The following is a 14,832-nucleotide window of genomic DNA, read 5'->3' as shown; positions in this document are numbered from 1 at the left end:
CTTTGGATGCCATGTGTAAAGGAAGTCCTCGTATTTCTTCGCTCGTACGCGTTTGCGCAGTGTTTTGCATTGGTCGGCGTCACTAAGGCCCCTTAATTCCGCTTTCAAGTATCTTACTTGATCCTTACTGCGGTAATCTGTGTTGATTTCCTCCGCATGGTCTACGAAATCTTTCAGCCATTCGTGGGGCATCTCTCCGGCTATTGGAGGAGGCTGGCATGGATCTCCGGCGAATATTACTTGACATTTCCCGCGAAGGAACTCTACGAACTCCTGCAGGATTTCCAAAGGCACGGTGCAAATCTCATCCCAAAGTATCACCGGAGGTATGTCATGGATGGCCTCTGGTACCCATATTTGTCCATTCCAACGGAAGAAGCTGTGGTAGGTCTGCGCGTCGTAACCCATTTCGCAGAGTTCTCTTTCCAAACGATGCGTTGGCGTTAGCACTTTCAAGGCCGGAAAGAGTTCTAACACGCGCGTAGTCTTACCACTGCCGCCGGTACCATAGAGGTAAGAGAAGCGTTGGTAGGAAATAGGGTCCGCAACTGAGGGCAGTGGCTCTTCCGTCGGCGTAATGGAACCGCGGGTGTGTTCTCCGTGATATTCTACACGTGCCCTCCAGGCTCTTATCTCCTCATCTTTGACGCGCCATTGTCCACTTTCTGCGAGTTCATCGGCAGTGTAGAATTCCTTCATCTTTTCCAATACGTGCGGTTTCACGTATAGGGAATCCGTGGCTACGCGGGGGATATCTTCTTTGTCAAACCGCAGGAGCATCGCTAATAGGTTAATGTGCGCATATGCGAGCATGCTGGCACGCAGATGGTAATACTGCGGTCGATGGTCCTGGTAGTAACACAAAGCATTCCACTTACGTTCTCTCTGCTCGGCTTCTATGAAATAATCCCATTTCTCCACTGACACCATGGTTCCTTGGTCATGGGCACGCTTGATGAGGAAGCTTAGTTCGCCTTCGTCCGTTATTAGGCGTCGCTGCATATGTTTTTCACCCTCCTTAGCACCTTGCGTGAACTTTCCTATGACAATCCTCGCGGTGGGGTTGTGTTCTGGCAACCATTTAGTAAAGGCGCTATGGCAAAGTATGGCTTCATGCGCTGTGTATTTCAGGAGTTTACGCTCTTCAAAGAACTTTAACAATGGCACTGGTATCCATTCTTTCTCTTGTAGATGCTTCCCGTACCATGCGTAAATTATGGGGTGCAAGTCTTTAGCCAACTTCCAAGACGTTAATCTGACGAACCCCGTTGCTGGCGCATCGTAGGTGCCGTCTAAGGACACCCTAAAGAATTGCGAGTCTGGATGCCCGTATCTATCATAATATTCCTTACAATCTCCAAGACCTTTAAATGACGCAGGATAGCAGTGCTTCATGTCTAAGGAGACGTATTCGTCTTCGTCGTACTCCATGTTCCAAAGACCTCCATGACCGTGTTCTACACAGGCCTTGGAGATATCTTTGAACTCTTTTGGGGTAGGTTTCCATCCATTTCTCTTTTTGGCCGCTAAGAAGTCCAAGCTACGAGAGCTGAGGACCTCGTCTGAGAAGTCTTCCCCAAGGGTTTCGCAGGCGCTCTGGATGCGTAGATGTTCGATTTCGGGGCGGTAAAGAGTACCATCTTGCGTCATAAACTGACTTCCTTCTGAATCCATCAGCCAAATAGAATTCTCATGAATTAACTCCGCCAATGGAGAATTCTCGTAGACCTTGGTTTCTTTCTTTCGCGGGAATCGAAGTTCTCGCCAAGCGTGTCCGTTATGCTGGTAGATGACTATAGGAGCACCTCTGCCGCCGTATTTATGTGTCCCAGGGTAAATGTACCCGTCTGTGATGTCTTTCACGTGTATGCGCCTTTCTAAGGCAGTTTCTAATTTTTTGATGTTGTCTATCGTTGCTCCGGCCCTACGAGTAGCATCTTCCCATTTTCTGATGGATTCTCTTCTTTTCAACGTAAGCTTACCACCACGAGAGGAATCCTCAAAGAACTCCCTCACCAACTTACCCACGCAGTTACCAGGATGCCGCATTGGCTTAAGCTTTTTAACATCCGGCTTCTTGATCTCATAAGCAGCATAAATAACTACGGTGACTGGATAGGCAACTTCGTAGAACAGCATGTCGATGCCCACCAACGCTCCGGGGCGGGTGTGCTTGTTTAAGACAAACAGGTTCTGCTTACCAGACGCCCGGATAGGATTGCGGCCCCTTTCTATTACCCAGTCACCATCTAAATACTTTATGAACGTTAATTCCAAGCGCTAATTGCCTTCGGGCATTAAGTCGATTATCTTTTCAGCCCTTGCGTCGTCCATAGTCTCGTCCGTATCTCCTTCCATAAATGTCGTGAAGGCGAAGTCGGCGTCCAAACGATCCAATACCTGGGTTCGCAGCTTGCGTACAGTTTTGTTTTGAATGCTCCTGATAGCGTCCATCTATATCTAAGAAATATTTTAACCCTCGTTTGCGACACAAACATTTTAACTTAATACATAGATTTCGCACAGCAGCAGTAAGGGAATCATCGCGCGGGTAATACCCGATGCGGACGCACACATTTAGAGGGGCCTGAAACGCGGGCAATACCCGTGAAATTCGATGCTTGGCGATTTGGATTCCGCGAGTCCCCCTTACTGCTGCTACTTTGAACGATTTCCGACGGAAAGAGCCTTAGGAGTTGAATGGGATGTCGAGAAAGATTGCATCGGATTTAAGACACAGGTAAAGGAAAGGTCTCTTACAAGACGTGGGATGTTATCCATAACGAGTTCTGTGTATGATCCATTGGGTATCGCTGCTCCATTCGTCCTGTTAGCCAAGCTAATCTTGCAAGAACTTTGTAGACAGCAACTAAAATGGGATGACCCAATCCCTGAACATAACCTCGTTGAGTGGAAGAGATGGCTAGAAGACCTACCAAGACTGTCAAATATGAAGCTACCGAGATGCTTGAAGTCACCTGACCTTGGAGACATCGTCACCTATGAATTGCACCATTTCGCAGATGCTTCCCAGTCAGCTTATGGCACCGTATCGTACCTGCGGATGGTTGACATTAATGGGGAAGTACATTGTTCGTTCCTGAACGGGAAGTCAAGGCTCGCTCCTGTAAAACCAGTGACCATTCCTCGCTTAGAACTATCGGCGGCCGTTGTAGCAGTCAAAATTGATAAGATGTTAACAGCCGAGCTAGATCTGCCGCAGACTAAGTCGACGTTCTGGACTGACTCTACAACAGTGCTTCAATACATCAACAACTTCTCAAGACGATTCAACATCTTCGTGGCACATCGGATTGCTATCATTCACGAATTTTCTACCCCCAAGCAGTGGAGATATGTGAATACCAAAGACAATCCTGCGGATGATGCGTCCAGAGGTTTGACCGCGGAGAACATTACAGGAGACGAAGGAAGGCGATGGTTGTGCGGCCCTGAGTTTTTATGGAAAGGCCAAGATTCGTGGCCAGCACCAGTTCTCAAGATATCTGAGGTACCAAGTGACGACCCAGAAGTGAAGAGAGAGAGAGACAGGTCTATATGGCACAGCAAAGGGACTCAAAGAACTTCCTGCAACGAATGTACGAGCATTACTCTGATTGGTATCGCTTAAAGGTGGCCATTGCCTGGATGCTGAGATTCAGAAACTACTTCGTAAACAAGTTAAGAAGTTCAAAGCATGATATTGAAGTTAAGCCTGCTACAAGAGGAAGAATAACTGTGAAAGAGATTCGAGAAGCAGAAGTTGCAATTATCAAGGATGTACAAGGCCAAGGCTTCACAAGGGAAGTGAATATCTTGAGCAAACAGATTGAGAAGTCGAAAGTCAAAGTTTCCACAAGAGAGAAACCCCTACCAAAGGCAAGTTGCATTTTCAAGCTAGCCCCCGTGCTTAAAGGAGGAGTTTTATTAGTTGGAGGCCGCTTAGAGAACGCCCCAATTTCTGATGCAGCCAAACATCCACCAATTCTACCGAAGAACCACCCTGTCTGCGAGCTTGTTATTAGACATTATCACCAACTGTACGGCCACGCTGGAAGAGAACACCTACTGGCCCTTGTAAGACAGCGATATTGGATAGTAAGCGCAAGATCCCTAATTAGACGTGTGCTGACGACATGCTTTGACTGACGAAGACGTAAGGCCCCGCCTATATCCCAACAGATGGCAAACTTGCCAGTTGACAGGCTCACCCCTGACGAACCACCATTTTCATTTGTTGGAACAGACTTCTTTGGTCCATTCTTGATGAAAAGAGGTCGGAGCACAGAGAAACGGTACGGATGCATTTTCACTTGTTTAACATCACGAGCCGTACATCTAGAGGTTGCTCATAGCTTGGAAGCAGATTCCTTCATCAATGCGTTGCAGCGGTTCATGAATCGCAGAGGAAGACCCATCGAAATCAGAAGCGACAATGGCACTAACTATAAGGGTGGTGAGAGAGAGCTACGCAAATCTTTACAAGAATGGAATGTTCAGAAGATCGAGAGTTTCCTAAAACAGAGAGAAATCGTCTGGAAGTTTAATCCCCCAGGAGCCAGCAGCATGGGTGGAATATGGGAGAGAATCATAAGATCTGTAAGGTCCATTTTAAGGGCCCTGTTGAGGGAGCAAGTTACTACAGACGAAGTTCTGTTGACTTTAATGACGCAAGTGGAGGCCATTCTTAACAGTAGGCCGTTGACAACTTGCAGTGATGATCCCAAGGACGACTCCCCTTTAACGCCTAACCATATCCTGTTACTGCGTCCAGGAGCGAGTATGCCTCTAGGTGTATTCACGGCTTCTGATAACTATGGCAGACGTCGATGGAGACAGTGTCAATATCTAGCCAATCTGTTCTGGCGCCGTTGGCTCAAAGAGTACCTACCAACTTTACAATTGAGGCAGAAATGGATCTCCCCACAAAGGAACCTAGCGAAAGGTGATGTTGTTTTGGTGGTGGACGAGACCGTTAAACGGGGCCAGTGGCCTCTGGCATGTGTACTAGAAGTTTACAAGGCAAGGGAGGGACTTGTACGCTCCGCAAGAGTCAAGACGTCTAAGACAGAGTTGGTCCGTTCCATTCACAAATTGTGCTTGCTGGAAGGAGTTGATTAAAGCCTCAAGAATCAAGGAAGCACTGTTAGCGAATTACACAAGAACATTGTTGAGTTAATTGATAATTGTGCTATGAAACCAAATTAATTTGTTATTGTCGTCAGGACAATGATTTAAGAAATGATCCATAAGAAATGCCTCATTTGGGGCCAGTAATGTAGACGACAACTATTTGATTTCCTAATTAGCGTAGGTTATTAATATTCATAAGTTGAAATTATGGGATGTAAGCCGGGACAGGCAGCAAGGCGATCGTAATACGTACACCATATGGTATGTCAAGATTATATTTGATTTTTCGTAAGATATAGGCTTTTAATTTGTAACTTTTTATTTCTAGTGAACCTCGTAATTATAAATCTGTCTATTGTGAATGAAATAACTGAAGAACATCAAGATTATCGAGAATTAAATCGCTGATATAATCGACGAGCGTTTTGCGTTGTGTACCCATTACTGAATTAGATGTCCCCACTGAACGAAAGAAGATGTCCGCTACACATTCGATCTATTGTACAGCCATGAAGCCAGTGGGGTAGGGGAGGGGGAATTGTATATCAGGCAACAACTGCACTCATACATGTAACCAATTTTAAACATGACTTCGATCAAGCAAGAAAACATATGACAGCTAAAAAAACAAGTCTTGATAATGAGTGATTCTCTTTAGTTTATGCCAAATCACAAGATGTTCAGGCAATAAAAAAGGTACTGTACCAAACGACGTCACGTCCGGCTCCGCGCAAACTGTTGTTTGTCACGCCATCAGCTCACATATTCCGCTTTGACAGGTTTGATCCCTGCTTATTTACAAAGTAATGCAAACTTTCAAGCTTATACTCAGTATGTGAAAATACTATGTGATAAGCTGGATACCACTAGTGAGGAATAGTAACGTTTATAGAGCATGTTAACAGTCATTTATGATTACTAAGTTTACTAAGCACCGATGGAATGCCACCGAGGCAAGCAAGCTGAGTGTCTTCAACACCGGAAATGTAGGCTTAACTTCAACAAATAATCGTTTAAAATAATAACAAAGGCCAATCATGCTTAAATAGTCCTTAGATAGGCTAATGTGTGGATTAATAAGCTGTTAAAACTATTTTAGATGACTTTTTTCGCGGCCGTGATCTGTGGTTGGAGATGTAAACAAACTGCTAATTTGCATATTTACATGGCAAACTTTTCCAACTTCGCATAAAGTTTTCATAAGGCCTGTGCAAAAACCCAAACTAATTTTTGTAGTCCGTGTTATTCTATCATTTGAACATTGTACAGCTTGAGTTGTGTAAAAATTGGAGAATGGCCACATGCAAAAAATCGCTTTTATAAATGTGAGGTAAAATCAGTGTTTTACGAGACTATGAATTACTGTACTGGAAGAATGCAATTTTTTCTATTTAAAGTTTAGTTTAAAACGTCTAAAATCACCTGGAACAATTGTTCAAACCCCTTTTCTTGAATTCAATTGCAAATTTGATTGTAACTTGGGTTTTCACTTGGAGCGAGAACGTTTTTGAAAGCGTAATTCGAAGCCGTTTCTTGAGCAATTTTTAGACTGACACGGGGTGAAATCGTTTTTTTACTCGGGCTACCTGCAAGTTAGACCGAGTCTAGGTTTCGGTTTTCTATCTATCTATCTATCTATCGACGTTGTCGAAAGTGTGTAAACCTGCGATGCTCGGCGGTCTGCGGTGTTCCCCTGCAAGTATGAAAACGAGGCGGGTTACCACAAGTCATGTGACTTGCTTTGCTTTTCGAAGGTTCTGTAGGTCTTTTTCATTTTGCTTATCTTGCTAGCTGCTTCTCGTGCTTTATATTGAAAACTTATTGGAAAGTAATGACGACTTGCTGTTCTGCTGAGGCGCTCAAAATACATGCAAAAGCACACGCCGTTCGCGGTAGACCCACTCTAAAAGATGTCGAGCGTCAGTTTCGAAACGGGTCGTTCCGCGAACTCAAAACCCAAAAGAATATCAGAAAGAATAATACTCAAAGCAATGCCAAATATACTCAAAGCAATACCAAAGAAACTCAAACGAATACAAAGTCAAATGTACTCAAAGTTACTCAAAGACACTCGAACGAAAGAACAAATACTAACTCTTTAGTAAGCAGGAACTTCATTGACAAAGAAGATGAGAAAGACAGGAAACTGAATATCCCAAACAACATGGACGCCATATTGAAATCTTCCAAGATAACATTTAATGCGTTTCCAGAATCAAGAAGCCTTGGACATATATCATTGACAGTGAGGATAAGTCTTTTATTTATTGTATTGTTTTCGTTTACGATTTTGAATATATTTTTCAATACTCTATCGTTCTTTGAACTATCAGTAGCGAGCGTGTTGATCGCTGCCCTGTGCATGGTTCTTGTTGTACATTTCATAAATACCTCGACCAAGACTTTCGTAGATTCTTTACAAAATGACTGCGATGTGTTTGAAAAAGCTGTACAATTATCTGTATTTGTTTATCCCAATAAAGAGTCACATTTATTAGAGGAATGCAGGTCTCGTTATGCTAAATTTCATATTCATCAGTATGTTGAGCACAAGCCTCGTGTTGTTTCGCGTGATCGAGAACCAAGTAGAGTCCCAGTTAAACGACTCACCCAACTTTTGCACAAAAGCAGAAAAATACGGAAAAAGGTTCGTAAGTATGTGGTCAATAATGTACCCATGTCATCTAGAATTCATTGTTTTCTTAATAAATGTAATTTCAATCCCGAAGAAGTAAAATCATATGTCAAAAGTTGTCATCGTAAGTTTAAGAAAAACACTGGCCATGGTAGTGCTTTACCCAGACGGAGGAAATTATGTTCTAGAAAATCACTTTTTTACTTACACAAAAGAGCAATAAATGCAAGTTATAAGCTTATTTATTACTTGCCACTCTTGACAAATCCAGGTTCACAAAAATATGCTGGTTTATCCCATGTTTACAAAAGTGTCAATCACAGAATCAATCACAGTAAGTTTACCCTGAGCAGAGACGTAGAAAAAAATCCTGGCCCATACACAGTAACTGATCCCAACAAAGCAGTTTCTGCTCCATATTCTCAAGGTAACATTGCATTATTTGGGTCAAATGCTGGTCGTCAATGTGTAGCGATGTCATTGTGTGCATTGATATATAAACATAGGAGTTCATTAAGATCTTCAGGAGACCTAGTAAACATTATGAATATTGGGAATGAGTTATATTGTCTTTTATCAAGGTTGTACAACCAAGACTTTTTACTTTTGACAGAATTACCTTGTATGGTGACAGTATTAGAAACTAATTACCAGCTGGAATACAGTCCAAGCTATACTGGTAATGTACATGATGTGTCATCTACTGTTGATTACATTTATTGTATGCCCTTGGGCAATGCTTTGCAAATTTTAGTTAGAGAAAATTATCAGTCATTTCTTTTAACTATTCAATGTAGTACAGTAGCTATTTATTGTCATGATGATGGCAGATTTAAGATATTTGACTCTCATGCTCGTAATTCATATGGCCTCCCTCATCCTCAAGGTACTTGTGTACTCCTAGATGTTGATGACTTGAATGCTTTAATAAATTACTTTCAAAGTTTGTATGATAATTCAACAGGTTTATTTGAACTCAGAGGAGTCCATATCACAGAAATGTGTATACAAAGCAATGCTACTGAAAATTCATATAAAAATCCAGAAATCCACACAGCTGAACAGCTGAGTGAAGTGATTTGCAAAGCTACAGGTAATGATCGGCAAAGCAACAAGAGTGGAAAAACAAATTTAAATACCAATAATACCAGTAGTATTCTTTTGAGGCATTGCTGTGCTCTATCATTTTATTGTATTTGTTTTTCTGTCATTAAAGCCTGTAGCTATTGGAATTCAGACACCCTGGACTCCATTTCTGATCATGGCAACATGTTTTATAATCAAAGCTTGAACAACAAACAGTACCTTACAATCAATGATTTACCAGCAAGCCTCCAGATATATGATGTAGATATCAGGGTGACTTATAATTTACAAAAACAAATCAAATTGAACTACACACATGAGACAAGTAAATTAGAACTCCAGAAAATAATAATAAATAATATACATTGTAATACAGGATTTTTAGCATGGCTGTCGACTTCTTGTGTTTGTTGCATCTTTCAACATAAATCCAGGACCACTGACTTCAATCTCATGATGTTAAATGATAATGGAGACCTCAATGTATTCGAAAAAGTGAAAAATGTATCCACCTTAGTACAGAAAATGATGGATATTACAACAAAAACAGTTCAATCCGATGAGCAAGATTTCTCTATTTTATTTCTATCATGCTCAAGTCAGTTGTCAAACACTACAAGACAAAGTATTCTAAGGAAACACAAATCAAATGCACAAAAAAAAGAAGACTGCTGAGAAATGCAAGCTAAGCTATGCAAACATGGAACCTGCTCTTAAGAAACAACATTTGTCTCAAAAAGCAGAACAGTATAGGTCTATGAATTCTGGAAAAAGAGAAAATAACCTTTCACGTTTGCGATCTAACAGTCGAGCATGGTACAACTCCATGGACACTAATAAAAAACAAAACCGTTTATCAGACATGTGCACTAACAGTCAGACATGGTACAATTCCATGAGTACTACAGAAAAACAAAACCGTTTATCAGACATGTGCATTAACAGTCAAACATGGTACAATTCCATGGACACTACAGAAAAACAAAACCGATTATCAGACATGCGCACTAACAGCCAGACATGGTACAATTCCATGGGTACTACAGAAAAACAAAACCGATTATCAGAAATGCAATCTAATTCTCAATTCCAGTACCATTTCCATTAACTAGTGCTCTCTGTTTTCCCTTTAAAGTTCTACATTCTATTATACACAGGTAGCCCGAGTATACGCCTTTAGGGCGTCTAGTCCAAAAAATTCCGGATTTTTTACATAGATCGAAAAACCGACCCTATTACGTTCATAAACTCATCAAACAGTGTCTACAGACCAAAAATGAAGGGCTTTTATTTTTTTGATTGTGGCCACAAATTTTCGATTTTGCTCGATATTTCTGGACAGTCGCTCTTAAAGACAAAGACGTACAGTTTATTACTTCACAAAATGAAGTCAAGGCTTCAGTGATCGAAAGATACAATATCGCACTTTGAAAGCTAGAATGTATAAGTATTTTACCTGGAAAAGTAATCTTCGATACATTGATGCCTTGCAACAATTTGTTTCTGCCTACAACAACACCATACACCGCAGTATCATGAAACCTAGAGATGTCAACGAGAGGAATGAGAGAAAAGTATGGAATCGAAACATTGTACGAAGGAAAACAATTGATTGTTAGGAAGAAACCCGTTATATGCCGTTATAAAGTGGGCGATATGGTGCGAATCGCTAAGACAAGGATGACGTTTGAGAAATCGTATTTACCAGGATGGTCAGAGGAAATATTCAAGATTGACAGTCGACAAGCATCGCGTCCTCCAACCTACCGCATCAAAGATCTTAACGGTCAAGAAATTCAGGGTAGGTTCTACAAGGAAGAGCTGCAAAAAGTCAATAAACGCGACGAGGTTTATCGGGTCGAGAAAATCATACGTAGACGACAAAGAAAGGGAGTGAAGGAAGTTTTGGTAGAGTGGCTTGGATGGCCTCAAGACCTCAACAGCTGGATACCGGAAAGTGATCTGCTATAAAAACGTTATAAACACCATTCAATGCTAACATTGATTATTATCTCTTGCATCGTGATGATGGAAGGATCCGAGTTTTATGTTACTTTACCCAGTAACTCTTCCATGAATGTTTACCCAGACAACACTTTCAGTGAATTCAGAATTTCAGTGTACATCTTCCACAACCCATAGAACTTTCAGGAGAATGGGAAGTATGAAAGAAATCCAGTATCCAAGGACTTGGAATAATGTCCGTCAAAAAGAAAACCATTTCTATGTGACCGATCCGTCTGGTATTCCCACAGTTTACATTATGAAGGAAGGATATTACCCTTCAGCTAATGACATCATCGAGGAAATTAAAAGCGCCATTTATGACAAGAAAGTAAAAGACAGCATTGACATAGTGTTTAACAGGATTACTCGACGTGTTACCATAACACCAGCTCAAGGTTACTCCATGTTGTTTGGAGAAAGTCTGGCTGTCATGCTAGGGTTTGTAATATCAATGCCCACCATTACGAAGAAAACAACAGCACCACATGTTATCAACGTAGAGGGAGGTCTTACTTCTCTCTATGTATATAGTGACGTTCTACAAGCACAAATTGTGGGAGACAGCATGGTGCCATTATTATGCATAGTAAATGTTGAAGGAAAAGACGAAGAAATAGTTTCACGAACATTTGTAGATCCCACCTTTTACAGTGTCAGTCGAAAGACCATTGATCGCATCCAAGTCAATATAAAGGATGACACAGGACAAAATGTGTCATTTGAATCAGGGAACGTGATTGTGCAACTACACTTCAGACAGTGAAGGCCTTTGTATATCTAAAGCATCATGAGAAAGATTCACACTCCTAATCCCGATATCTACAAATCGTATTACCTAAAACAAGCTCAGCATGGAGGTGGAAATCTACCAGCATTCCATGGCGCAAGATTTCAACGTGGTTATGGCATAGGCTCTTTCCTTAAAGGTTTATTTCGATCAGCTGTGCCTTTCCTTAGAGAAGGCGCTAAGTCAGTGGGAAAAACCGCGCTTGCTACGGGAACGAACATAGCTAATTATGTAATGAGCAGAAAGGATTTAAAGTCTTCAGCCAAAACACGTGTCAATGAAGCGAGAAGTAAATTGAAAGATCAAGCAATTGATGTAGCAAGAAATGTGGCGGGGCAGAGTGGAAAGGGTACAAAACGCCGTGCTCCTTCAAAAAGCACCAGGCACTCTCAGACTAAGAAAAGGGAAACAACTGCTCCTAGAAGTAAAGGTTGAAAATCCAAGCAGGCAAGCACCAGAAAAAGTGTGATAGTAAACGATATTTTCGGATGATTGGAACCATGGCTTTTGCTCATCACGACTCCTCAGAATGCTCAAAATCAGAACTTGATTTATCTTATGTCCCACCTACACAAACAGGACTGGAAACCGGACGCTTTGTGGACTATCACCCCATTTCTACCATCAGCGACAATGATCCTATAGAATTTTTGGTCAGCGGTGCGGGGACCGAGTACATGGACTTGGCTCGTACTCGTACTAATTTGGATCCTGATACTAAAGTTGGTCCAGTTAGATTGTTGTTGAATTCTATGTTTATTCAAATCGACGTCTCGCTAAATGGTAAATTGGTGTCATCAGCCACCAACACGAACCTCTACCGTGCTATCTTGGAAAGTACTCTCAGTTATGGCCCAGCAGCTAAACAGTCTCAACTCACCGGGGCCTTATTTTACAAAGACAGAGCAGGATATCTCGATGAAGGAGACCCCACCAAGGTCGATGCAGATGCAAACACGGGTTTGCAAGCAAGGTAAGAACACAATAAGGAATCTCAAAGTGTAGAGATGTTCGGACGAATCCACGAGGATGTATTCAACATCGATTGCTTAATGATCAACGGTGTGGATTTGAGGTTAAAACAAACACGATCAAAGAACGAGTTTTGCCTGCTTTCATCCGCTACTGGAGCTAATTTTAAGCTTGTTATTGAAGATGCTATTTTGTTCATTCGTAAAGAAAAAGTCAGTTTATCTGTAATGCTCGGTCATGCCGAAGCTCTGCGCAAAACCACAGCAAAGTACCCTATCAAGAGAATGGATTTTAAGGTTATCTCCGTTCGAAGAGGCGCTCCGAACACTTCTCAGGATAACATTTTCAACGGCCAGATCCCTAAAAGTATAGTAGTTGCCATGGTAGACAATGATGCTTACTCTGGGAACTATAAAAAGAATCCGTTCAACTTTAAAACTAATGATCTTATTTTCCTTGGAGCTTATGTTGACGGAGAACCATTGCCCTCCAAATCACTTCAACCCAAGTTCGACCCTGCCAACGGGGCTTGGGATTCATAATGGCCTACCAGTCTTTGTATTCAGGAACAGGCTCCATGTTTGAGGATCACGGAAATGACATAACCCGGGATGAATTCAATCAAGGTTACGCCATTTTCTGCTTTGATCTAAACCCCTCACCTGAGCAATGGCGCGCACTACAATCTGATAAGAAAAGGAAACCTACGTCTAGAGATCCAGTTCGCCAAGACCCTCACTGTGAACACTAACGTTATCGTGCTGGCTGAATTTGAAAATTTGATAGAAGTAGACAACCAGAGAAACATCTTGTTTGATTTTACGAACTAAAAACGAATACAAAACAACTAGAGACGATCATGTGGATGGATAGGATCACGAGAACTGAATTTCAAGGGGTTTTTCCTTCAGATGAGCTGCCTCATCATGTAGACATCTACCCAAGCGCCTATATTGCTAATGTGGACCCGAGTGATCAACCAGGAAGCAACTGGGTCGCCATGAATTTTATGAAGGAAGGAAAAGCGGAGTTTTCGGATTCGTACGGCCAGTTTCCCCAGTTGTATTCAAGAACATTTGAAGACTTTTTAGATAGGAACTCAAATTACTGGATAATGAACCATACTGTATTACAAAGTTTAATTTCTACTGTCTGTGGTGAATATTGTATCTACTATCTAGTACATAGATCTCGTGGTTTTTCAATGTCAACTATTGTCAATCATTTTACTCAGAGAAAACGTATCAATGATTCTATTGTATATGAGTTTGTGAAACGTCACTATCCGTCTGTTTTTGCAAGCAATAGAAAAAGTGCAACTGAAAAACATCAGGCATCTAGGCACGGGGAACCCGGCTATATTTATTTGCTTCTTTTAGAAAAGTAACTTTGCTCTTTGTGGGTTTCCTGTGTTGTGATCGGATGTAATCAGACCTGCGCTGTGATCAGATCGGCGCTGTAAACTGATAGCCGATTAAATTCAAATTAATAATCGTTGGTAACGCACTCTCTAGTAAACACTCAAAGGAGGAGAAGGGCTGCAACAAAGCAAGTTTTATCGTATGATCATCACCTCCAGTTACTCGGACCAGCTTCTTTAGTACAACCAGCAGGAAGTCTTGATGATTTTTATGTTTTGATTGCGTCATGTTGTTCAAAAATGTTCAAATTGTAAAATCCTGTAAACAAGGGAATTCAAATTTTGTGTTTTGGTGAGTAACGGCTATTTCAAAATTAAACGTTTTTCAACTAAAACAATTGTATTTTATCAGTTCTAATAAGAAAATGTTTTTTTTTGAAAAACTTTTCGGTGTGTAAAGAAGGAACATTGCCAGCATCTCAAATCTTGAAAATGCACGAGCAGACTTCAGATAAAGAAAATATTTTGCCTGAGAATGAATTCGGTAGGATAACTAAAGCAAGTTTTCCCTACGATTACTCTTCATAATATATGGAACCTTAGATCTCACTGTCAAAGAGTTATCAAATTCTTTTGTTTCAAATTAGACGTACACCAGATACATCCTGTCTCATAAGCTAAGCGGTCCGAGCAACTGGAGGTGAACATATAACTAAACTTAGCTTTTAAATATCACTTTTTCTAAGATCGTTACTTTTACGAGTTCAACAAAATAATACATCCCGACCCAAAGTTTGTTCATTGAGCAAGCATTACGTGGGTTTTTTATTAATAAATTACCTTTATGAATAA

The 14,832-nt window shown here is 41.2% G+C and overlaps 5 protein-coding genes across 5 annotated transcripts; all 5 read left to right on the top strand.

The window, feature by feature from the left end:
• Positions 1 to 2,617: 2,617 nt before the first annotated feature.
• LOC148910568 (uncharacterized) lies at positions 2,618 to 3,631 on the top strand. Its single transcript, XM_089031420.1, has one exon. It carries the CDS (start codon positions 2,618 to 2,620, stop codon positions 3,629 to 3,631), a length of 1,014 nt encoding a protein of 337 aa, XP_088887546.1.
• A 551-nt stretch (positions 3,632 to 4,182) lies between these two features.
• Positions 4,183 to 5,121, top strand: LOC148910567 (uncharacterized). Its single transcript, XM_089031419.1, has one exon. The coding sequence runs from the start codon at positions 4,183 to 4,185 to the stop codon at positions 5,119 to 5,121; it is 939 nt and encodes a 312-aa protein (XP_088887545.1).
• A 5,281-nt stretch (positions 5,122 to 10,402) lies between these two features.
• LOC116291497 (uncharacterized) lies at positions 10,403 to 10,825 on the top strand. The gene has a single exon (XM_031698667.2). It carries the CDS (start codon positions 10,403 to 10,405, stop codon positions 10,823 to 10,825), a length of 423 nt encoding a protein of 140 aa, XP_031554527.2.
• Positions 10,826 to 12,148: 1,323 nt separating this feature from the next.
• Positions 12,149 to 12,625, top strand: LOC148910566 (uncharacterized). The gene has a single exon (XM_089031418.1). The coding sequence runs from the start codon at positions 12,149 to 12,151 to the stop codon at positions 12,623 to 12,625; it is 477 nt and encodes a 158-aa protein (XP_088887544.1).
• A 30-nt stretch (positions 12,626 to 12,655) lies between these two features.
• On the top strand, positions 12,656 to 13,162 carry LOC148910565 (uncharacterized protein F54H12.2-like). The gene has a single exon (XM_089031417.1). It carries the CDS (start codon positions 12,656 to 12,658, stop codon positions 13,160 to 13,162), a length of 507 nt encoding a protein of 168 aa, XP_088887543.1.
• Positions 13,163 to 14,832: the final 1,670 nt, after the last annotated feature.

The sequence above is a fragment of the Actinia tenebrosa genome, unplaced genomic scaffold, assembly GCF_029948245.1.
Source record: "Actinia tenebrosa isolate PJP-AT-01 unplaced genomic scaffold, QUT_ActTen_1.0 PGA_scaffold16__25_contigs__length_10494907, whole genome shotgun sequence".
NCBI classification, from domain to species: Eukaryota; Metazoa; Cnidaria; class Anthozoa; order Actiniaria; family Actiniidae; genus Actinia; species Actinia tenebrosa.
The sequence above is the reverse complement of the archived record's forward strand: the minus strand, read 5'-3'. Positions and strand labels throughout refer to the sequence as shown.

What these genes read in the sequence shown, in the direction of transcription:
- LOC148910566 (XM_089031418.1), top strand. Translation starts at nt 12,149, where the DNA reads ATGGCTTTTGCTCATCACGACTCCTCAGAATGCTCAAAATCAGAACTT.
- LOC148910568 (XM_089031420.1), top strand. Translation starts at nt 2,618, where the DNA reads ATGCTTGGCGATTTGGATTCCGCGAGTCCCCCTTACTGCTGCTACTTT.
- LOC148910565 (XM_089031417.1), top strand. Translation starts at nt 12,656, where the DNA reads ATGTTCGGACGAATCCACGAGGATGTATTCAACATCGATTGCTTAATG.
- LOC116291497 (XM_031698667.2), top strand. Translation starts at nt 10,403, where the DNA reads ATGTCAACGAGAGGAATGAGAGAAAAGTATGGAATCGAAACATTGTAC.
- LOC148910567 (XM_089031419.1), top strand. Translation starts at nt 4,183, where the DNA reads ATGGCAAACTTGCCAGTTGACAGGCTCACCCCTGACGAACCACCATTT.